General features: G+C 47.8%; 1 protein-coding gene across 7 annotated transcripts in view; it reads left to right on the forward strand.

Annotated features, from left to right (window-relative positions):
* B4GALNT1 (beta-1,4-N-acetyl-galactosaminyltransferase 1) overlaps window positions 1–22,093 on the forward strand; it is an 81,013-nt gene extending 58,920 nt beyond the window's left edge. For 5 of the 7 annotated variants that reach the window (XM_063119201.1, XM_063119200.1, XM_063119198.1 and 2 more), the window contains 6 exons: window positions 6,991–7,171; window positions 12,149–12,256; window positions 13,172–13,362; window positions 16,045–16,185; window positions 18,018–18,255; window positions 20,753–22,093. In XM_063119201.1, coding sequence (XP_062975271.1) covers window positions 6,991–7,171; window positions 12,149–12,256; window positions 13,172–13,362; window positions 16,045–16,185; window positions 18,018–18,255; window positions 20,753–20,964 — 1,071 coding nt within the window. In that variant the 3' untranslated portion in view covers window positions 20,965–22,093. Of the gene's footprint in view, window positions 1–6,990; window positions 7,172–12,148; window positions 12,257–13,171; window positions 13,363–16,044; window positions 16,186–18,017; window positions 18,256–20,752 lie in introns of those variants that run through there. The other 2 variants (XM_063119197.1, XM_063119203.1) reach the window with 2 other exon arrangements.
* Window positions 22,094–24,718: the final 2,625 nt, after the last annotated feature.

Raw genomic sequence — 24,718 nt, forward strand, 5'->3', positions numbered from 1 at the left:
CTCGCCTTCACATCCCCACTCTAGGGATAGGGAACGGCAGTCTTGCCCACAACCAGAGTGCGATCCATACCGTGCTCGCTCCAGGTCACCACATCGAGACTGGGGCTGCTTCTACGAGTATTATCGCCCACCTAGTCATCACTATTATGACTATTGGAGGGGCTATCCAGAACGCTCAAGCCCACAATACCATGACCACTACTACGATCCCGCGCCACGTCCACCACGACCCAGGTGTCCTCCTCCTCCTCCTCCACCTGTACCACCCAGGAGAGCGTCTCTTGCCATTTCGCATAGAGAACAACGATCCTCGCCTCGGGACCGACCTCTCCCACCTCCACCGGCTGCAGCCCGTCAACCCGCTCCAATCCGAGCCACTCGACAAGTTTCCCCTCCTTCGGAGGAAGACTATTGGTCCAACTCATCTTCGACCTCGTCGCCCCACACCGTCCATGCCTTCTCCCGTCGACACGGTACCGACAAAGGCAGAGCATCCCTGTCCGAGGAACTCGGAATTTTCTCTCTGACCAAGTGCTCCGAATGGCCCAGAATCTCGATATCGAGGCGCAACAACAAGTTGAGTAAGTAAGAAGACCCGGTAAACGATGCAGTTTATACAGATTCCGCTGTACCGGTATCGATTCCATTCCTCCCAGCCTTGCTGCAGACCATCCACCAGTCCTGGGATACACCCTCAGCTATTACCTCGACATCAAAACGGCTTGAATCCATGTACAGAGTACAAGAGAAAGATACTTCTTTCCTATTCTCTCACCCTCGACCCAATTCCATAATCGTGGAATCAGCACAGGGGAAAACACACAAGCAACTTAGCGCCCCTGTAGACAGAGAAGGTTGTAGACTTGATGCCCTCGGGAGAAAACTATACTCAACAGCAGCCCTGGGCCTCCGAGTTTCCAACTATGGAGCGATGATGTCCAGATACCAACTGTTTCTCTGGGACAAGATAGGATCACTCTGTGACTACCTCCCAGAACACCAAAGAGAACTGGCCAGAGTATTCCAATCAGAGGCAATGAAACTTTCTCGCCACCAAATAAATACAGCCCGACACCAGACCGACTGCCATGCCAAATCCATGGTTGGTGCAGTAGCATTGCGCCGACATGCCTGGCTACGCTCAGCAGGATTAACTCCTGAAGCCAGAACCAGGATCGAATAGCTTCCCTTTGATGGAGAAGGCCTCTTCAACTCTAAAACAGATGACCAAATGGACTCAGTACAAAAAGCACGGTCCACAGCAAAAAAGATGGGAATCGGCCATTCACCAGCGCAAACGGCTACCAGGCCTCGCAGATGGTTCCGACAACAGAACCCCTACTACAACAAACAGTACACAGACCGCCCATCACGGTACCAACCACAACAGCAACGTAAGCAGTACGAACCACCAAAACCATGTCCAACTTATGGCCGCACTAATACACTCCAAAGACGTCACCTTTGACAACCACCCAGTTGCGCCTATCAGGTTCGGCAACAGGCTGACCCATTTCCATCAAGCATGGACTTCCATCACTACAGACGCATGGGTACTCAACATCATAACAAACGGTTACCGCTTAAAATTCACCAGCCTTCCCCACCTAGGCATCGTGAAGATCATCCCCCCTACTCAAGTGGTCACAATGGAGACCTTAACCCTCCTCCAAAAGGGAGCAATAGAGCACATTACCACCAACCCATATACAAACGGATTCTTCTCCCGATACTTCACGGTCCCCAAGCACGATGGGGGACTCCGCCCCGTCTTGGACCTTCGCCCCCTGAACAAATTCATCTCGACCAAGAAATTCAGGATGAACACATTAGGAACAATTCTACCCCTTCTACGACAGGGAACATGGTTCGCATCCGTCAACCTCCAGGATGCATACTTTCACATCCAAATACATCCCAATCACTGCAAATATCTCTGCTTCGCAATTGGTTCGGAAGTATTCCAATTCACAGTCCTCCCATTTGGCCTCTCCTCTGCCCCCAGGGCCTTCACAAAATGCATGGCCCCGGTATGTGCATTTCTCAGAACCCAGGGCCTCGAGATATACCCGTATTTAGACGATTGGCTGATCATTGCACCCGAGAAACACAAACTTCAAGCTGATTTGTGCTACACCCTTCGTCTTCTGGATACCATCGGTCTCTGCGTCAACATCGAAAAGTCCAACCTACAGCCTTGCCAAACCATCCAATTCATTGGAGCACAACTGGATTCCCAAAATGGGAGACCGTATCTCCCCAGAGACAGAGCCATCAAACTCGTCTCTTTGGCTGCTTCAATTTTCTACAAAAAGCGCACGACTGCGCACACTATCCAGAGACTTCTAGGCTACATGGCAGCAACCATAGCCATTGTGGAGTGGGCGAGGCTCAAAATGAGACCCCTCCAGTTATGGCTAACAAAAGTTTTCGATTTCGCATCCGACGGCCGTCGGATCTGTCTCTCCCTCCCACACACCACAGCACGATCCCTACTCTGGTGGATGGACATCTCCAACCTGACTCAGGGCACCCCATTCCTAGCTCCCCGCCACACAAGTACCATAACAACAGACGAATCCCTCAAGGGATGGGGAGCCCATTGCGGCAACCTCCAAGCACAAGGTCTCTGGTCCACTTCCGAGACCCATTCCCATATCAACAAACTAGAACTCCTCGCCGTATGGAAAGCAATGATTGCTTTCGAGCCAGACATTACAGGCTGCCAAATCCAAATTCTCACGGACAACACATCCGTATTATGGCACCTAAACAAGCAAGGAGGCACCCACTCACCACCACTTGTCAATCTTACAATCACAATTCTTACTTGGACAATGTCCAGAGACATACGCCTCACTGCGGTTCACATCGCGGGCGTCTCCAATACTTTAGCAGACTCTCTTTGCCACTCATCAAAGACATGTCACGAATGGGAACTAGCACCCGACATTCGCCAATCCATATTTCTCAAATGGGGACAACCTACGATAGACCTATTTGCCTCCCCACAGAACACTGCCTGCTGCGACTTTTGCTCCAGAGGAGGACACCACACATCACTCGGGGACGCATTCTCCATACATTGGTCAGGGACACTATTTTACCTGTTCCCACCTTTTCCCCTCCTAACGAGGGTAATGGCAAAAATTACCAGAGAGAACACGGATGCTATTGTCATCGCACCGTGGTGGCCATGCCAAACACGATTCCACACACTACTCCGCCTAGCACAAGGACAATACATACATCTCCCATTGCAACACAATCTCATATCTCACAGCCACCGCAGGGTTCACCATCCAGACCTGAAAACCCTAAAACTCACGGCATGGAAAGTACACCACCCGCCTTAATACCTAGCCAAGTCCAGAGAATACTCGATGCTTCTAAATGACCATCCACGAGACGTTCATACACATCAAAATGGACAGCCTTTCAATGCTTCGCAACTGACCACAGATTCGATCCAATCCATGGCCCAGTAACAGACATCCTCCAATTCCTGACAAACCTCTTCGACACAGGGCTTAAACCCTCATCGATTAGAGCCAAATCGGATTCTCGACCGTCCATTGACGGCTACACTCTATTCTGCCACCCACTTGTCAGGTCCTTCCTTAGAGGCTTGAACAATCTTGCACCACCTCTCAGAATACAAGCACCTTCATGGGACTTACCCTTGGTACTAAAAATCCTTACGGCTGAACTCTTCGAACCTATGGCAACTTGCACTCTCCAATTTCTCTCTTGGAAAGTCACCTTTCTAGTTGCCATTACCTCAGCCAGACGAGTCAGTGAACTTTCAGCTCTAACAGTTGACCCTCCTTACCTGATGTTTCACAAAGAATCAGCGTCATTGCGCCCAGACATCTCCTTCCTTCCAAAAGTGGCATCCGACTTCCACATCAATTAGACAATATCACTACCAGCTTTCTTCCCCAATCCGACTTCCAACCTGGAAAGACAATTACACTCACTGGATGTGCGCAGAGCATTTTACAAGGCTAGAACCCAATCCTTTAGGTCCACACAGAGACTATTCGTCTGTTATGGAGAACCTAGGAAAGGCACACCGGTATCTAAACAACGTATCGCCACCTGGATCCGTCAGACAATCCAGCTAACATACCAAATCTCCAAAAGAGACCTTCCAACCCAGGTCAAGGCTCACTCCAAACGAGGAGTAGCAACCTCCACAGCATTCGCCAGAGGGATTCCCCTCTCCAATCTGTGTAAAGCAGCTACCTGGTCATCACATTCCACATTCATTAAGCACTACAAGATGGATATACACGCCAGATCCACCGCTCGTTTTGGGAAAGCCGTGCTCTCGTCGATATTGCGATGAGACACCTTACCCACCTCCGGTAAGTGGGCTTGCTAATCGCCCCATTAAGTGTGATGCACAGAGACCACGAAGAAGAAATGCAAGTTGCTTACCTGTAACTGTAGATCTTCGAGTGGTCATCTGTGCATTCACACTACCCCCCCCCCACCGTCCCGCTTCGGTGTCAGTAAATCTGTCAGTACCTAGGCATGGGTTCTCCAGAAGCCTGGGATCGACTTTCGGTCTCGAGGAACTGAGGGAGTGGGTGAGAATACCATATATATACCACATGACAGTGGGGGAGGAGTTCCCTCCCCAAAAGTTCTCAGCTATTAGAAGTCCGACTGAGGCTCCGCGCAGGCGCAGAGCCCCATTAAGTGTGAATGCACAGATGACCACTCGAAGAACTACAGTTACAGGTAAGCAACTTGCACCACTTCTTCTTCTTCTTCTTCTTTTTCTTCTTCTTCTTTTTCTTCTTCTTCTTCTTCTTCTTCTTCTTCTTCTTCTTCTTCTTCTTCTTCTTCTTCTTCTTCTTCTTCTTCTTCTTCTTCCTTATTTATTTATAGCTAGCTGATGGGTCCCAAGAGCAATTTGAAATGAAAAGGACAACTGACAGTTCAGCTGGAATTCAAAGCATTGTTGTGTAGGCATTATTGTGACCTCAGAGATTCATACATGTCTTTATTTTAAAGGGATATACCTTTCCCCCCCCCCCCCCTCAACAGCCTGCAATCCAATTTACCAACATGAAGTAAAAATTTCAGCGATAGATGATGTCTGATTTTGGCTGGCTTGTTGCTAGGCTCCTGGTTGCCTCCAGTGCAAAAGCATTGGAGGGAAGAAGCACCTCAGTCCTTGAGACATGTTTACAAAGTGTTTTTTTTATATTACAATGGCTGCCAAAGGCCAGTAATCTGGTCTTCCACCCAAGGCATGCTGGGAGTTGTAGTAGTAAGCCTATGTTTTTATTAAATTCTTAAAAAAAAATACTTTAAGCCAAATAATTCCTGGTTTTAGATTTTTCTTGTACATTGTACAGCCAAACCTATCAGCATGCCAAATTTCAAGTTTCTAACTCATCTGGAAGTGGGTAAACATTTCCGGACATACAAATCCACATAACACCGGTCTTAAAGGAACTGCACTGGCTGCCTATATGCTTCCGGTCGGAATTCAAAGTGTTGGTAATGACGTTTAAAGCCCTAGATGGCTTGGGACCTCGATACTTGAGGGAGCGCCTCTCCTTATATATGCCTGCTGAAGACTTGAGATCTGTTAGAGGAGCCCTTCTCTGCATCCCACCAACGCAACATATACGCTATGATGGGACAAGGGAGAGGGCTTTCTCTGCTGTAGCACCCAGACTGTGGAATGCCCTCTCCTTGAAGGCCCGACTGGCACCAACATTGATTTCATTTCGACGCCAAGTAAAAACATGGCTTTTTAACAAAGCCTTTGATGGTTAAATTCACTGGCTTCATTGGCTTCCAATTCACTTCAGAATCCAATATAAACTTCTCCTGTTAACCTTCAAAGCTTTTCACGGTCTAGCTCCTTCCTCTCTCTCCTCTCTCATCTCACACTATTGCCCCGCTCGTGCTCTTCGCTCCTCTGATGCCATGTTTCTCGCCTGCCCAAGGGCCTCTACTTCCCTTGCTCGGCTCCGTCCATTTTCTTCTGCTGCCCCTTACGCCTGGAACGCTCTTCCAGAACATTTGAGAACTACAAGTTCAATCGCAGCTTTTAAAGCTCAACTAAAAACTTTTCTTTTTCCTAAAGCTTTTAAAACTTGATGTTGTGCGGACTTTACACTGTTAGTTTTACCCTACCCTGTGCCTGCTTACCCTACCCTGTGCCTGTTTGCATTCTCTTCCCCTCCTTATTGTTTTACTATGATTTGATTAGATTGTAAGCCTATGCGGCAGGGTCTTGCTATTTACTGTTTTACTCTGTACAGCACCATGTACATTGATGGTGCTATATAAATAAATTAATAATAATAATAATAATAATAATAATAATAATAATAACTAAGATGGCACATTGTTTTAACTGTTTTAACTGCTTTTAAATTATATATTGTTTTAACTTGGTTCATGGCTTAATTTGTTTGTAACTGTGCATATTTAGTGTTTTATACTGTATGCTTTTATCTGTATGCCGCCCTGAGATCTTAATGATATAGGGCGGGATACAAATGTTTTAAAGATATACGTACATATATACTTTCAGCTTTACAGGTAGAGATACTTTTATACCATAATATAATAAAATCCCTAAGTGGTTCACACTAACATGCTTCTCTAAAACAATATAAAATAAATATAAAATAGGAAAATATAAAATATAAACTCAATATAAAATATAACAATATTGATATAAAATAAATATAAAAACAACGCCCTGTGACTGGGCAATGTCATAGTCCCTTACAGTTCAGGGAAAGCCTGTGTGAACAAATATGTTTTGAGTTGCTTTTATTTATAGCTGATAGCCTTGTATTCTAGTTGGGACTGTTTTTTATGTGTGATCTATGGTGTGTCCTAGAAAAAGTTCTGTTCTGTTCCCAAGTAGACAATTGGCCAGCTTGATCCTAAAAGCGGACGCTGGCTTCCTTCGCACTTGACCCTGTCATTTTTTTTTTACTCCTCTGGCAGGTCAACCTGACCGCTACAATGGGCACCTTTGATGTGGTTGCAGAAGTAGAAGGTGTCAAGGTGGAAGGGGAGGGAGGAATGCACCTCACCCTGTCAGGATCCCAGCTGGACAACCTCAACCGGCAAATGCAGTTTGTCACCTACACCAACACGCTCTTCCATCCCAACACCGCTGATACAGGTGGGTATGGGGGCAGTCTTTGCAACCCCACAGCATTGGGACTTGAAGGCGGAGAACTGGAGGGACACAGCAGGCATTGCTGAGAGAGTTTGCACAGAGAACCGAGGGAATCTGCATCAAGGCAGGAGCCCTTGTGGGGATGTAAGCAAAGGCTTTGAGGCAGGGTTGTTCTTTAGGGGGTGTGTGCAGCAGGTGTATCCTTTGTAGGCCTCTGTCTTGGTGGGGACCCCCAACAGATTTGCAGCATAATGTAGTAACATATTAATAGCATGGACCTAGAAGTGTTAAGCTGTGAGCCAGCAAGTCCCCAGTTCAAACCTCTGCCATTACATGACCTGAAGCAAACCACAATCTCTCATCCTCAGTCCTACCATCTACTGTATGGGCATAACAATTAAGAGATGTTGCAAGAAATTTGACTCCTCATAAGTGAGCAGTAGCCTGACTTATGAGGAGGAACCCGGGGACTTGCCTGTAGTGGTGGTGGTGGGAGGGGGAAGCAGCCCAGGGCACCTCTGGCTCTCCTGGGGGCTGCCTACACAGTGGTGGGTTGTCACTGCAATAAGCAAAAATCTATGCTTTTGCTGTGTCAGTTGCTAATCCTGACACACAGCGAAAGCGTGGCATTTCTGGCAGCAGGGCCTGCCCCCTGCCCTCTGCCCGGATGGACTGCGACCAGCCAGGGGTTGCCATCCGCCCGGCCATGCCTCTGCATTGGGATGGAGTGAGGTTAGATGGCTGAAGGGCCGTGTTCTCCTCATTCCATCCTGAAAAGTTGGGGTAAGTCCCTGACTTTTAAAATGTGGAGATTCTCTGGAAAGCCCTGCAATGACTTCTAGGTGGCTGCTGTGTTGTATAATCGATGCAGAACAACTGCAGGGCCACCTCGGGGCTTCCAAGCATCCATTTTCCACCAGGGTGAGAACTGAAACTACTAATCTCAGCGACCTCAGCAGAAATTTGCATCTTTTCCACTGGGGAGAAGGCCCTCCGCAACCAACTCCCCCTTTTCTGCCCCTGGTAAGTTTTGTGGGCTCTTGTGGAAAGCAGGGGTACGGAAGAGACGGCAGGCGCTTTGCGTGCCCATAAGCGTTTTGCACATCCTGGCATGGAGACGGTGCAAGACATTTTTACCTTTTGTGCATACCTGCATGGAGCAAGTACAAAAGTTCAAGCCTCTTGCAGGATAGATATAGGGGTGCTTGTACATCCGAAAAAGCAATAATTGGCCTAATTCACATTAATAATGACATCAGCAATAACAGCCAGCCCCATAGTGGTACTCTAAACACCTTGAAAAGACTATACACATCCCTCCAGATGTGTTGGACTACAACTCCCATCATTATGGGAGTTGTAGTTCAACACACATTGGGAAGGCTGCCATAGAGCCACACAGAAGGCATCCGAGTTCTTCTGGGCTGACAACTGTGCGAGTGAATAATCTGTGCCGGCTGTTCAGGCGGTCCTGGGAGGGTTCGTTGCTGACTTGCCCCTGGGACTGAGGCTAAACAATGCGGTATTGACAAAATCATTGAGGCCCTTGCAGGGCGATGTGGAAGACCAGAAATAGAGGCCCAGAGTCAGCAAAGTAGGCTTGAAGGTTGTGATCCCAAGCACACTTTCTAGGAAGTTAGTCCCATTTAAATCACTGGGACTTGTTTCTGAGAAAGCCTGCTGAAAATACTCTGTTTACACAGGGACTCTTGTAGCCAGGATTCGCTGGAACCTGTACTGCCAGCATGTCTTCAGGATCTTGACAGAGGTCCTACCCAGTCCTGCAGAGCTGGCTGAGTTCCTCTTACCAGGAATCTGGGATGTGGATTTATTTATTTATTTATTTATTTATTTATTTATTACATTTCTATACCACCCAAGAGCCGGAGCTCTCTGGGCAGTTCACAAAAATTAAAAACATTCAAAGTGTAAAACAACAGTATAAAACCATAGTACAAAATACAATATAAAAGCTCAACCAGATAAAAACAGCAGCAATGCCAAATTACAGATTTAAAACACCAAGTTAAAATTTATTTATAGACTGTTAAAATACTGGGAGAATAAAAAGGTCTTCACCTGGCGTCTAAAAGCATATAATGTAGGTGCCAAGCGAACCTCCTTAGGGAGCTCATTCCACAGCTGGGGTGCCACAGCAGAGAAGGCCCTCCTTCTGGTAGCCACCTGCCTCACTTCCTTTGGCAGAGGCTTGCAGAGAAGGAAGTCACCTCGTTTTGTTGGCAAGTGTTGACCCAACAGCAAGGATCCCTTTTTAAAGGGTTAGAACCTCTTAGGATTCAGTCTTCTTGGAAATGATCACACAAGAGAAATTCTAGAAGAGTAGGTGGATTGTTTAGAACAGCCTTGCCCAACCTGGTGGGCTTTAGATGTATTGGACTACAACTCCCATTACCCAGCCTGCTGGCTAGCAATGATGGGAGTTGTAGTCCAACACACCTGGAGCATGCCGGATTCAGCAAGGCTACTTTAGAAGAATGAGGGTCATAGTATCATAGAGTCATAGAATGGTTGAGTTGGAAGGGGCCTATAAGGCCATCGAGTCCCAACCCCCTGCTCCATGCAGGAATCCCACCTTAAAGCATCCCTGACAGATGGGTGTCCAGCTGCCTCTTGAAGGCCTCTAGTGTGGGAGAGCCCACCACCTCCCTAGGTACACTTGAATGATATTCTCACAAAGGGCAGAGAAATGTAAAATTTATAAGTTCCAATCTGATTTATATTTAAGGCTGGGCTGAATTTTTATGGGGGCTTTCTTGTACGGCAAAAAGTGCCAATTTCTATGTAGGGGTTGTTTCCCTAAAAGAGCATCACTCCCCGGGGGTGGGAGGTGGGTACCCTTTGTTGCCAAATCACCATCTGAGCCCACTTACTTGGGGGGGAAAACAGTTGCCAAGTGAAGAGAGGACTCCCACTTTGGAGTGGCTCCTGCCACTTTAAATGAGGCAATCGACAGCATTTCCCTGTGGAGCCGAGGGCTTTGCCAAGAGAGGGGAATGATCACACTGTGGATTTCCTCCTCCTCTGAAGCAGTGTCAGTTTGTCTGTAGCTGTTTGAAAGGAAGCCGTCTGCTTTGTGGTGCTGCCTCCTCTCTGCAAAGCGCTAGTGACGGGGAGGGAGCCTGCTACAAATGGCCTGTTTTCCTCCTTTCTCCTCCCTGCTCGTGTTCCCACCCGCCCACTCCCAAATGACTGAAACAGGAGGATGGACTGTTTTGCTAAAAGGGGCCTATCTTTTGACTGGGCTGCAGTGTGCTTTATACCATGCTAAAACTACCTTGGTTCATTGCAGAAGAGCAGAGCAGAGCAGAGGGGATTTTCTTGTCCGAGGTGACTTCCAGCACAATCTTATGAGTAGCATAGGGATGTAAGAAGAGCCCCGCTGGACCAGACCAAGATCCATCTATTCCAGCACTCTGTTCTCACAGTAGCCAACCAGCTGCCCCAATGGGAAGCCCACAAGCAGGATGTGCACCAAGAGAGCACCCCCTTAACCATGTTCCCCAGCAACTGGTATTGGGTGACACCCTGCCTTTGATCCTGGAGGTAGAGATTTGAATGAAAGGATTGCAGTACTGGCCATTTTATTTTCAATTCCTCTCGCAACACACCCTAATACAGAATTTTTCACAGTTGTCGCACACTGGATCGATGATTTCATGGAGATCAACCACAATCCTGATCTGTCCCCTCCAGCTCAGGCCCTCCTCAGTTTGCACAATCACGGAGGGAAAATAAGCCACGGTGACTTATTTTCCCTCCCCAGGTGTGTCAGTTGTGAGCTCCCTAATTAGCATAATTTCCCTCATGGGGTTTGAATGGGGGTTGTCATGACGTCCAGTCCCAGTGGCGGTAGATGGCCGGGGTGGAATCCAAATCACCCTGAAAACCATGGCTTGCTCTAGGGTTTCAGGATGGTTTGTAAACTGCCCCAGCCACCCATCATTAGGTCAGCCCTGCCTTAATGTAATAATACTTAGCGTTTATTATAGAAAGTGCCAAATGTTCAAAGTGCTTCATGTACTCTTATTTCTGTAATCCTTACGTCAGCCCTGTAAGGTAGATTAGTATTATTGGGTTTTTCTACACAAGGTATTTATTGTGCGCTCGTCATTCCCTGCTCACGGTTGTTTACGTGTTCTTTAGACAACATTGTGACCCTCTAAGTTCACATCTGTGTCTAATCAGCACTTTTGGCAAGTTCTTTTTATATCAGGGAAAATGTGGCATTAAAATGTGAAAGTGAAAGAAGGGTAATTTCCTCTTGTGTATTTGCACTATTTATTTATTTATTTATTTATTTAAGGATTTTTATGCCGCCATTCAGCCAAAAAAGGCTCTCACGGCGGCTTACAAAAGTATTTCTTGACAGTCCCTGCCCACAGGCTTACAATCTAAAAGACATGACACAAAAGGAAAGGGGATTGGGAGGGAGGAGGAGGGGGGGGAAGGAAAGCAAATTCAGGCACTACAATCTTAGTTGTAAAGTTCACCAGTATACTATTCTGGTATACCACAGTGCCACCTTGAGGTTATGTAGCAGAAAAGGAAACGCTCCTCATGTCGTGCTCGGATCTCAGTTCTGTGATGAAACCAAAAGTAGATACAGTGAATTAACAGCCAGTTAACAGCTTCATGTAGGCAACCTCATTATCCCCATATTGCAAAGGAGAGGTGGGTGCTGAGGATGAGATGGTAGGTAGAGGTTTGGATAAAGCTAACGAGTAAATTCCTGGCTCAGGTGAGATTTCAAACTGGGGGGCTTCCCACGCCAAACTCTTAGCCATTATGGTACACCTGTTCCGAGAAATATGATCCTCTATGTGAGGACGTTTGCTCATGGGCAGCAAGTATTTGTGAAAGGTAGAGGAAGGTGAGCCCCTCAAGCTAGACTATGTTGGCTATCTGTTTAAGTAAGTGAATGCAGTCCTAGACTGGTGTTCTGCCTCCTCTGTTTTCCAGTGCAGTTTTCTACTGATGAGCATCATGCATCTTTCATCATTCGCATACGCCATGCGCCCACCCCCAGGCTCTACAACCCAGGATCCCCCAGCGGAGGGGCCAGTGGAGGTGAGTGCAACGGATGGGGTCCACGGACAGACCACTCATGGGGAAAGCTGAGGAAACATCTGAGCTTTGGAGCCTGTTTGCTGTGGCCAGGCTCAGACTTGGAAGTCCAGAAGTAAGAGTGTCCCTGAGCATGTGCAGGGTGTCACCCCACCCCTACCTGGACCCCTGAGTTCACCGCATTCTTAGAGGTGCTCATGTCCTTATAACACTGCTTGCTCCAGAGCTGAGCTTTGGCTTTCACAACAGGCCCTGGGGAAGAGCCCAAGTCAAGGCTTAGATGAAGCCCTGTACAGATGTACCTTTTAACCATTGCCTCCTACTGCACCCATTGTTATGAGATATGAACAACTGCTTATCATCGTAATTTGCTGGTTTTAATGGCTGTTTTAATGAATTTTGTACACTGCCCTGGAATGTGTTAATGAAGGGTAGTATATAGATACTTAGAATAATAATGCTGCTGCTGATGATGATGATGCAAGCATTGTGCTTAACTGTGTGTCTTTCCAGGGTGTCTCTTGCTCTCTAGTGGCCTATTTGAGCACTGCACCATAGTGAGATGCTGTGGTGTCCTGCTGATGGAACACAAGCCGCCCTGGGCCCCTTGAGAGGAAGAGTGGGATATAAAGCAAATAAATTAATACACTCTTTCCCCAGGACTGAGGTGGCTCACCTACTGCCCACTCTGTTGCTGTTTTGGCACCTGGCAATGCCCTTCTTCCTTGTTAAATACCCTGGAAATATGGTTGAAGTGCAGTGTAGAAATCCTCTAAATATCCTATGTAAATAGATCTTGTATATGTTGTTCTTTTAACCTGGACTTTTAGCACTGTGAAGAATGTGGGGTTTCCCCCCCCCTTTGATGCGTCCCATCCCTCAGAGGCCCTGTCAACCTCTCCTGTTTCTTCTCCCCAGCAGAATATGACATCAGTGCCCTGGTCACCATAGCAACCAAGACCTTCTTGCGCTATGACAAGCTGCGAGAGTTGATCAACAGCATCCGCAAGTTTTACCCTACAGTGACCATCATCATTGCTGACGACAGTCTGACCACTGAACATGTGCAGGGACCCCACATTGAACAGTACTTCATGCCCTTTGGCAAGGTGTGGCGAGACTGTCAGAAGGCCTCAGGCCTGACAGGGCCACCTTACTAAGTGCTCTGCAGGGTTCCATGTGATGGGTTCTCTAAGGGCATGATGGGAACTTCTCCTTGGGCTCCAAGCTCCTGAAATGGGGCGAGGGAAGGGCCTGATGGACGCTTGCTAAGACGGGCAATTCTATTGCCTGCTTGTGTCATGGAATATTCGATTTTTATGACCCAAAATTCTTGATAGGGCATGAGTGGTAATCCAATTGATAGAGGCAGGGAGAGATTTCATCTTGCCTAAGAAAGTTATGTGCCAAGGGTTAAAGATGGCTTCTCTGCCAAAGGGTGGCTACAGGTGGCTACATGCCAGATTTGCATTCCTTAATGGTGGACATCATGTGCTAGCAGACAAAGAGGAAAACTTTCAACCAATGGAGCTTCAAATGTAACCTATTGTTGCAAAAATTGCTTGTTCCCTGGTGTAGCAAGTCCAATACAGCACACAAGGAGGAGAGGAGATGAAGTATGGGTCAAACAATGTTTATTCTGCAGAATAAGAGACACAAGGAGCTAATTGCTGCAAAGCATGTGCCTACCTCACAAGGGAGGTAGCTAGGTTTTATATACTATCTTCACTGGTGTCAAATACGTAGGCACCATCTAACAGGAAATTTCTAGCTGAAAAAGAGAAGACATGGCATGTTCTTTTGGCAGGCATCAATACAAAGAGATAGGTAGTAAATGTTCTTTAAGAGAACATTCCCTTGATTTTGCTTTATCCGAAGAATGGCTTCTCATAGACATTTTGCAACATTTCGTTAGCAACTCTGCCTCAGAGAGGGCACTTTTCCAACACTATGACTCACTGAGATTGCAAATCGAATGTAACTTAACTTGCTAATCCAGAACTGACCAATAGAAGGGTTAGAAAGAGACTAACATTCTCTTGTAGTCAGGGCCTATTTATTTATTTATTTATTTAAGGATTTTTATGCCGCCATTCAGCCAAAAAAGGCTCTCACGGCAGCTTACAAAAGTATTTCTTGACAGTCCCTGCCCACAGGCTTGCAATCTAAAAGACATGACGCAAAAGGAAAGGGGATTGGGAGGGAGGAGGAGGAGGGGGGAAAGCAAAGCAAATTCAGGCACTACAATCTTAGTTGGAAAGTTCAGCAGTTACAGGTGACAGCAGGAGGGAGGGGGCTCTGAGCTGGAGCTGGACCCAGGCACAGTGGAGAGGTGCCTGGCTGCTGCTTCCTCCCTCACTGGTGGCCTCTCCAGAGACAGTTGGTAGCAGGAGGGAGGGGGCTCTCAGCTGGAGCTGGACCCAGGCACGGTGGAGAGGTGCCTGGCTGCTGCTTCCTCCCTCACTGGTGGCCTCTGCAGAAACAGTTGGCAGCAGGAGGGAGGGGGCTCTCAGCTGGAGCTGGACCCAGGCACGGTGGAGAGGTGCCTGGCTGCTGCTTCCTCCCTCACTGGTGGCCTCTGCAGAGACAGTTGGCAGCAGGAGGGAGGGGGCTCTCAGCTGGAGCTGGACCCAGGCACGGTGGAGAGGTGCCTGGCTGCTGCTTCCTCCCTCACTGGTGGCCTCTGCAGAGACCGTTGGCAGCAGGAGGGAGGGGGCTCTCAGCTGGAGCTGGACCCAGGCACGGTGGAGAGGTGCCTGGCTGCTGCTTCCTCCCTCACTGGTGGCCTCTGCAGAAACAGTTGGCAGCAGGAGGGAGGGGGCTCTCAGCTGGAGCTGGACCCAGGCATGGTGGAGAGGTGCCTGGCTGCTGCTTCCTCCCTCACTGGTGGCCTCTGCAGAGACCGTTGGCAGCAGGAGGGAGGGGGCTCTCAGCTGGAGCTGGACCCAGGCACGGTGGAGAGGTGCCTGGCTGCTGCTTCCTCCCTCACTGGTGGCCTCTCCAGAGACAGTTGGTAGCAGGAGGGACCTTGGTGCCTCCATTTTGTAGAACCAGAGAGCACCCCCATACTGCAGTATCGGAAGTAAATGGATTAAGAGCATTCTCCAGCCTCGTGTGTTTGATTGGCTACTAACGTGCCGGGGTAGGGAGCCTTTAACCCCTGGTTGAGAGGCAACACTCTCATCTTGGTTTAGTTACTCCTCATCACACTTTAACTGTGGCCGTCTTCCTTGTTAAGATGCGTACCTTTTCCATGCGTTCTTATGTATGATTCTAATCCGCTTTAAATGATTGCCAATTCAGCACCAGGAAGTAGTTCAGTAAACGTTGGGTGAATTTAATATGGAGTTCAAGGGTGCTGTCTTGTATTCATGGTACAAATGGGGTGTGTGTGGAACAGTGCTTTAATAAGGCCACAGTATTGGGGCAGCACCTTAATAAGAGTTAGTAATAAAGTTGGTAGGAAGCAGTAATGGGTCAGCAGCTGGGGGCCCATGAGTCAAATCTGGGGGACCCTTAGTGAATTACCTGGCACCCTAGTTGCTAATGCAGAGACAAAAGGGAGTTGCTGACCGGGGATCTAGGTGTTTGTGGGTGGAATGGGATGGCAATACTTGGGTCCATGGGGCCCAATAAAGAGGTACTGTGCCCAGTGATTGAGCTGATGTTAAAGTGGCGGAATCATCCATTGCTTCGTGGCAAAAGCAGCAATATGTGGCTGTGAGGCAATGGGATTGACTTTGGCAATGGCCTTGAATGGTGTTTTCAGGAACTGTACTCTCCCTTTCTAGGGCTGGTTTGCCGGCAGGAACCTGGCCATCTCCCAGGTGACCACTAAATATGTCCTGTGGGTGGATGACGATTTCATCTTCACACCCCGCACCAAAGTGGAGAAGCTGGTAGATGTCCTTGAGAAGACTAGTTTGGACCTGGTGAGTCCTAGAACATTTTCCTCCATCAGCCACACCTTTGGGGGGGGAGGGGCATGGGGCGTGAGACAATATGGCATCAAAATATCATATCAGGAGGTGGGAGAGATCCCTGTAATGGAGCCTGAAGCCATGATGTGAAAACCTGATAGCCTTGGCAGTAGAGGAGACAGACAAGACCCATCAGGCATGGGTTAGTGGTACATGCTGGGCCCAAATCAGAGACATGTTGGGAGAGCCAGGGATAAAGGAACCTCACGTGGGCTGAAGTTGCTTCCTAGTTTGTTAACTGCAGCTTCTAGTTTCGCAGTTAGTTCAGAAATCAAAATACAGCCTTATCAATGGAACGTGAAAGACAAATATAGATCTCCAAGTAAAACAATCCAAAATGGTGGTGGTGTATCCACAATAAGATGATTAATATCTGTAAACCGCCCAGAGAGCCCTGGCTATGGGAGCGGTATATAAGTTTAATAAATAAATAAAATACCTTGATTAGGACCGACCAAAATGGGGTGGTTATTTGAAGAGCTCTGCCTACCATCCTGAGGTTTGAGACTATTCTGAACTCCAGATGCTAGGAAGAACAGGAATGGTCATCATTTTTCATGCCTCTGGGAAGAAGCGGGGCAGCTGGCTAGCTGCTGTTGAGAGAAAGAATGCTGCATTAGAAGGTCCTTTGGTCTGGTCCCACCAGGGCAGTTCTCATGTGAGTCCCATGGCCATGGCCATGTCTGGCCCAAAGCTTTCTTTGAGATCCAGAATTGTTTGCATCCTCCATTCTTGATCCAGGCTTCATCTGCTTAAGGATGATGTAATTAAATAAGGAACAACAAATATGTGTCAGTTTCTTCATGACCAACTGGTGGGAGCACCCCAACCCTGTTCTGCTCCACCCCAAATGTCTTTTTTTTTTAATTTACAAAATATGTATACCACTCCATATCTAAAACAGATTCCAAAGCAGTGAACATAAGAAGCAAAACAGTAAAAAAGAAAAGGGGGGGGAGAGTGAAACACCATATTAAAATTATACTTTTTAAAAACAGAATACCAATAAAAACTGTAGCTGTTAAGGAATTCTTCCTGGAATAGAACTGTTCTCTGGAGGCGCCAGAAGGAACACAGCGTTGGTGCCTGCCTCACCTGCAGGGGTCACCACACTGAAGGCTCTTCTCTTGATGGACTCCAGTCAGGCTATAGGTCTATGTGGAACCACTAGGAGCAGGCCTATTATACACATGATATACCATCATGTGTATGGTATACATACACATGACCTCAGTGACCAGGCAGGTTGGTAAGGGAGAAGGTACTCTTTATCAGGTATCCTGGTCCCAAGTTGTTTATAGTTTTGTACTCTAGTATCAAAACCTTAAACCTGGGCTTCAGTACAAATAGTGTAGTTCCCTCAGCAAAGGAGTTGCATACTGAAAAGTGGCAGGTCCCGAAAACAACCAAGCTGCTGTGTTCTGCACTAGCTCAGCTTCCAGAGCAACAGAGTGCAGTGTGGTGGCCCCTGGAAGTCAGGCAATCCAGTCCTGAGGTTACTACCGCCTCTATTACTGTGGCCAAGCTATCCCTGTCCAGGAGAGATTGTAATTGGTGAACCAGCCAAAGCTGGTAAAAGGCACTCCAAGCCGTCGAGGCCACTTGGGCTTCCAGACACAGTGATGGATCTAGGACTACTCTCAAACTACAGACCTGATCTTTCAGAGGGAGTGCAACCCCATCCAGAACAGGCATTGAGCCTATCTCCTGAACTCAGGAACCATTCACCCATAGGGCTTCCATCTTGCCAGGATTCAGTTTTAGTCATCTCTTATCCCTGGCAGGTGGGCGGAGCAGTGCGGGAGATCAGCGGCTACACCACCACGTACCGTCAGCAGATCAGCGTGCAGCCTGGTGGCGAGGACGGAGATTGCCTGCGAACCCGCCAGGGCTACCACCACATCATCGAAGGCTTCCCGGACTGTGTGGTGACTGATGGTGTGATCAATTTCTTCTTGGCGCGTACAGAGAAGGTGCTGCAGGTTGGCTTTGACCCTCGTCTCAGCCGTGTTGCCCACCTCGGTGAGTGATGTTGGCAGCACAGATGATACTTAGTGTGTGTGTGTGTGTGTGTGTATGTGTGTGTGTGTGTGTGTGTGTGTGTGTGTGTGTGTGTGTGTGTATATATATATATATATATATATATATATATATATATATATGGCATGGGGTAGCACTTCCCCCTTCTGTACAAGGAAGCTAAAAAGAATCCTGTGGAATATACTGAATTCATAATGCACTAACATGTCTACATAATCAGGACTGAAGGCAAGTGCTGAATGCATCAGTGTTAGTAACCTCTGAACTAACCTGGTGAGTTCCAGCAATCACAGTCATACGTAAATGCAAACAGCAGGTGCTTGTATGGATAAACAGGGAAGGCTGTCAGCTACCTAGAGAGGAATCATCTGGTCCCTGGCAGAGCGTCCAAGGACCGTAGGAAAAATTGGATTCTCCCTGCTATGAGGCTGGAGACAGTGATCTGACCCTCCTCCTCCTCGTAGCTGGCATAGAGAGAACCATGCTGGCTGCCCTTCGAGGTCGGAAAACCAACCTCAAGAGAGGGTGAAGAGGCGGTATTCCAATGGGCAGGGACAAGAGGAGAAATGAGAAGACACCATATGAGTTATACTCAGCTTCTTCCAGCCTCCTTCCCTCCCCATCCAAAGTTACCTTTTTAGAGGGGCTGAAAGCCCATCTAGCAAAAGTCATGGAAGAGCTGAGGATAGGGTAGTGAAGATCTCCCTCCTTCCATCCTGCTGCTGGCTTCCAGCCAGCGAGGGAGAAATTGACAGGATTGAGCCCTTAGAGCAGCGGTTCTCAACCTGTGGGTCGGGACCCCTTTGGGGGTCGAATGACCCTTTCACAGGGGTCGCCTAAGACCATCGGAAAACACATGTTTCCGATGGTCTTAGGAAACTGTATTGACTGAACTATGTCATGTATCATCTTTTGTATTATTAAAGCTATTGTTATGTATTATTTTCATTTGCAAACCATCCCATGACAATGGATCGTGTAGAGAAGAACGAAAATAATTTTATGGTTGGGGGTCACCACAACATGAGGAACTGTATTAAAGGGTCGCGGCATTAGGAAGGTTGAGAACCACTGCCTTAGAGAGTGGCACACACAGGAGAACTGTATCCAAAATGTAACAATTTGTCAGTTAAACAGTAAACCTACACAGCTTTAATGACCCGTTAGGCCTTCCTGTTTTAGGGCTTTCTCCCAAGAGTCCCAGCGTTGAGTTTGGTTCAACCTGCTAAAAAGAATCATCTTCACCCCGTCTCTTCACTGGTGTTTCATCAGTCCTCACAGACCTGTTCCAAGGCTGTAGTCCTTTTCCTCTGTGGCGCTGTTAAGACGTAACACTAAGCCACCATGGCTTAATTTCCCTGTGGGGCTTAGCAGAGTGTGCTAGCCGCTATTTTGAAGATGCAAGCAGTGGTGCGGTCATAGCTTGCAGTGTCATGCAGACCCAGTGTCATAGGTTGTTTGAGGGGGTAGACAACTCTCAAATAAGCCATAGCTTGTTTTAGGGTTATTGAAGGTTGACTACCCCCTTGAACAACCCACGACGCAGTAGCTCCCATGGCTAACTTAAGCTAAGGTGGGCTGTCATGTCATGTGAATTGGGTCGCTGTGTATGTGTGTGTTGCTCCCACTCCTGACTGCGTTTCTTCACCTGCAGGCAACACCCAGAACCACAGGTCAGAGCAGGGGCTGTTGGGAAATGTAATGCTAAGAAGTTCTAAGATGCCCACAGACCCATTACAGTACAAACCGAGTGATGTGCTCAGGATCCCTTCTGGTGATTTAAAGCTTTGTCACACCAGCATTATACTGTGCAATCACGGTGAATTGCATGCAAAGGACTCAGAAGTTTTCCACCTTATAATCTGCTTTGATTGTGAAGTACTCCCATGCATCCTGCCTTAATTGTGCAATAAAGCAAAAAGATTTGCCGTATTTAGCCCCTACTTTTTGAGCGTATCTTCCGAGCTGCCGCTGGGGTGCAGGAGCAGGATTTAAAAGAGTAGGCTTTAAAGATAAAGCCACCAAAACTGGCACAGTAATAGATATTAGGGAGAGCTTTATGCGTACCAAATTTGAATTGAATTGGGTCATCCGTTGATTTTTTATGATTTTTTTACATTTCCCCCCTTAAACTCACTTCCTGGTATGCAAAGGATCGCTGTCACCTGGTAGCAAAAACCACAACAACCACAAAAGCTTAGCACTATGAGGATAATCCGAGGGAAGTAGGTACGTGGAATGAAGCTTCAAGTCACAGAAGATGGTTGGAACACAACTGTGAATATTGACCGGGTCTGAATTAAGGTGTGGGATTCTTGTTCGTTTTTTATTCATTGTGTTAGTAGCCCGATTCTCAAGTTGATGTACAATAATGTACAAGTAAAATCCAAAAATGTACGTATGTATGACGGCTTCCTGCCTAAGGCCCCGAAGACAGTGTTGACCCCCTTCCCTGCCCTTTTCTTTCTTGTAAATATAGAATTCTTCATCGACGGCCTGGGTATTCTGCACGTGGGCTCCTGCTCCAATGTAGTAGTGGACCACGCCTCCAAGATCAAGCTGCCCTGGCTAAAGACGGAGAGCGAGAAGCAGTATGCCAAATTCCGCTATCCCAACTCCAGTGACAGCCTGATCCTCAAGCAAAGCCTCTTCTACTTCAAGAACCGTTTCAAATGCATGACGGGCAACTAATCTTCGTCGCTAGGGGCACTTAGCCCTGCCCCTGACCACTGGCTAAATCCTTGGGCAATCCGGCCTAGCAATCTCAGGCAGCCTGCTCTGGCAACTGGCCACAGCCCTGGGCCAATGGTCTTGCCTGTCAACTAGCCAAACCCCGCAGGCCTCAAGGAGGCTTCAGCATCCTCAGGCCTGAAGAGTGATTTGAGAAATGGGACAACTGCTCCTACTTTTTTTTTCTTTAAAAAAAAGTATTTTCTAGCAGGCTGGAGAGGCTTTACTATTGCTTGTTTTGCGATGGAGATGCTGACGCATTGGTTTTACTCCTTTTGCATACAAATTGGAGAATCCTAGATGGGGAATGATACTGGTGAACTTCACCGTGAAGCCCTGGGAGTTGAGTGTTTGTTTTTCTTCTTTCCTAGTTGGGAGTAATCTTGTTTCTCAATCATTTCTGGGCTCCCTCAGCTTCCGCCACCCCACCCCACCACCCCACACACATGTACCCTATCAAAAACCTGCCAACAATATCCCAGCGTCCTCTGCTTCCATTTAATCTGAATGAGGGGAACGTGATCAGAAAGAGACAATGCCTGAACTGTGGAGCTTCCTCTAGTGCCACAACGTTTTGTGCCAAGTCTTTGCATGAGTGCGCCTCCCTTTTGCCAGAGTCTTCCCACCACCCACCCTCCAACTGGTGCCATCCTGGAAGATTTTGAAGTGCCAAATAGTACAGTGATGGAAAACTACCACGAGGGACAAGCCTTGAGGTCTGCCCTGCAATGAAGTGACAGGAAGGCAGGGCAGGGCACAGTCCAACCACAAGGCAGTTCCAGGTTTGCCCTCTCCCCTGCAGCCAAAGCGGCCTGCGTGTTCACGGAGTGTGGCGGAGGTCAGGCCAGTTTCTTTTGTAAATTGGCGGATTTTTTTATATGCAGAAGCAGAAAGACTGTCCACCACAGACTGCAATATGGGTGGTTTTTTTTTTAAATTTTATTTAAACCAGATCCATTTGCCAGGGCTTTCCCCATATCCTCAAACTCTCCTTCCTTTGCCTTCTTGATCCTAATCCTGCAACGTTCTGCATTTGCTGCTTTTCATACAGCTGCTGTTTGTTAAAGGGAATAAATATTTGTACACCGGGGCCGCGTTTGGTTTTTCCTACGTTTAGATCCAATGCATGGGGGTTGGTCCATAGGGTAAGTCACAGCAGAGGCTGCAGCCAGTCTGGCCACCCTGTTATATGCCACGCTTTCCAGCCCCAATATGTTTTGCACAACCTCCTGGCAGTCCAGCTACAAACTGTTCTCCTGCAAGCACTCTGGGAGGTGAGAGTATTGGAATAGGGGTAACCACAGCAGAGGCCTCTCAAGTCTCTGGACGCTGAAGCAATCATAGCGTGGCAAGTGACACCATGGTGGGATAGATGCGGTAGGTTTCAAAACTCTGCATGGCTCGGACAGCACTGAGGGCACCGTACTAGGAGTTCCGGGGCACGTCTACAGAAAGGGTTTGCCCCGGGGTGGCACGTCATCTAAATGAGGCAGCTGCTGTTGAGAAGTCGTCCGGGGGCAAACCCTGGAAACTCCGCTTCAAAAGAAGTCGGGCACTTACCCTGACTTTTTTGGCAGCGGAACCCATGGCGCTTCCTGATTAGTCGCCATGGGTGGCCCTGCGCCTCTGGAGAAGTAAAAACAAAACATGGGGGGGAGGAGAGGGTTAGGGTTAGGGCTCCCCCCTTTTAATATTTTTTTATTGTCTATACCTGCGGAGCTCCACAGATACAGATAATAAAAAGAAAAATAAATGGGGGTGGGTGGGGAGGAACAGGCAGCCAGAGTAGTTTGCCCAGTCCTCTGGCTGCCTTCTTCCTCCCCCCCCCATTTTTATTATTTGTATCTGCAGAGCTCCTCCCCCCTTTTTTAATTTTTTTAATTTTTCCAGAGGTGCTGGGCTGGAAAATTCACACTTGCCTTCCTTCCTGTGCAGATGCTGAGAAGCAACGCACGTGCGAGTGCAAGGCACCTCGTGGTGCCTATGGCTGCCATAAAGGCAGGGGCCCAGTATATTTGTTGTGTGCTATTTAATCCTTGTTCATCTCTGGGCATGTCAATAGAAAGAGGAATATGTGCTGCCTTCTTGAGCGCATCCTTGTGCTTTTCCACCACCGTCGATAAGGAGAGCAGGGACCCCAGCAGGCCAAGCATCGTATTCTGCTACACCCAAATCCTTATATTTTCCCCTTCTCCTGCCCAACTCACTCCCTTTATTTCTTAGGATTGTTTCTTAGAGCTCCATCAGATGAGGAAAATCGTGTTTGCTTAGCGTTGCTTCTCTGCCCGTGTGTTTGTCCCTCGTTACTCCCTCTTTTGAAAGAGGAAGTGAACAACCTGCATGTGGCCCATTTGATCTCGCTGCTTCTCCTACACACAGTGTTCTCCCCATGTAATGGGGGAGATTAGTGCATATATAAAAACTATCCTATAAAGTGGATTGGTTCAACCTGGCATGCTAATTTTGCTATGTCTGGGTACGTTGATCCTTTATTTATGTATTTATTTTTCCCAGGGATTGGTGGGAGCATGCAAAGTTGCCACTCCCCACCTGCATCTTGAATTGGCACAGGGAAATCTTTGCAACTTGATTCTGCTATCAGTATAAACAGCTTCCGGTCCCATTTCAGTAGCTTTTAGTGGGACTTAGCTGTGTTCAGCGTGTGGCCTGGGGGAAAGGCAACACTGTTCAACATAAGTGACATGGGAGAAGCCTCTACATTCCTCCTCCAATTCTCTCCCAACAAAACTAAGGGCCATTCATTTCCAGGTGTCCATTGTTGACGTTTTGATGCGGAAACAATGCTGGAAACTTTATAGCCTAACTCAAGCAAATAAGTGCTTAGGCTGCTGCACACTGAATGTGGTGCAAATTCAAATCGCGATGAAGTCAACCATGCCGGTGTTACTGCATAGAATGGAGAGCTAAAATTGCAAGCTTCCTAGCAGGCACACTTCATCTCCCTTTTTGCCCACTGCCCAACTGGCATGGAGAGGCAAGGGCAAAGTGCCGTCTTTAGGGCAGACTGCTACAAAGCGACCAGGCAAGACTTCCATTGATTAGGGAGGAATGTCCGCTTTCTCCAGAGCAGCGTAAGGAATCTATGGGGAACACATGGCCCTCTCTACAATAGGTTGCATTGGAGGCTGTGTTGCTTATGACAGCAGTGTATACACATTGTTGCCCCAATACTGCTGAGGACAGTATAGGAGGAGAGAAACCCTGTTCAGGCATTATAAAAATGGCGACACCACGCGAGCAGGAACAGGGCTGTGCTGAGTCACCTCCCCACCCCACATCACGTCATAATGAAACTAACGAAAGAGGCCTTTGGGAAGATCGCTGCAGGCTGTATGTGTGGATGCCTATGGGAAGAGCTTCATTACGATGTCACATTGGGGAGTGGCGCTACTCGGCATGGCCCCACTGCTGCTCACAGGGTGAGTTTCACTACTTTACAGAGAGCCTAAACAGCGCTAGAGTCTCTTCCTGCTTACCCATCCCTGCTACCCCTTCTTGCATCCAATAGGCTGGGAGGAGGGTTGGGACTGCTCCAGCTGGAACAAGCGATGGCGCAGTATTGGTTACCTTTCGTTCCAAGCTCCCCGCAAACACACGGTCTCAATCCCGCCTTGGCCCTATGGGCTGAAAGCCTGTCTGCCCCTTTCCACTTGGTTGCAACGACACTTCCTGTGATTACATCAAACAGATGTTT

The sequence above is a fragment of the Elgaria multicarinata genome, chromosome 3 (assembly GCF_023053635.1).
Source record: "Elgaria multicarinata webbii isolate HBS135686 ecotype San Diego chromosome 3, rElgMul1.1.pri, whole genome shotgun sequence".
Lineage (NCBI taxonomy): Eukaryota > Metazoa > Chordata > Lepidosauria > Squamata > Anguidae > Elgaria > Elgaria multicarinata.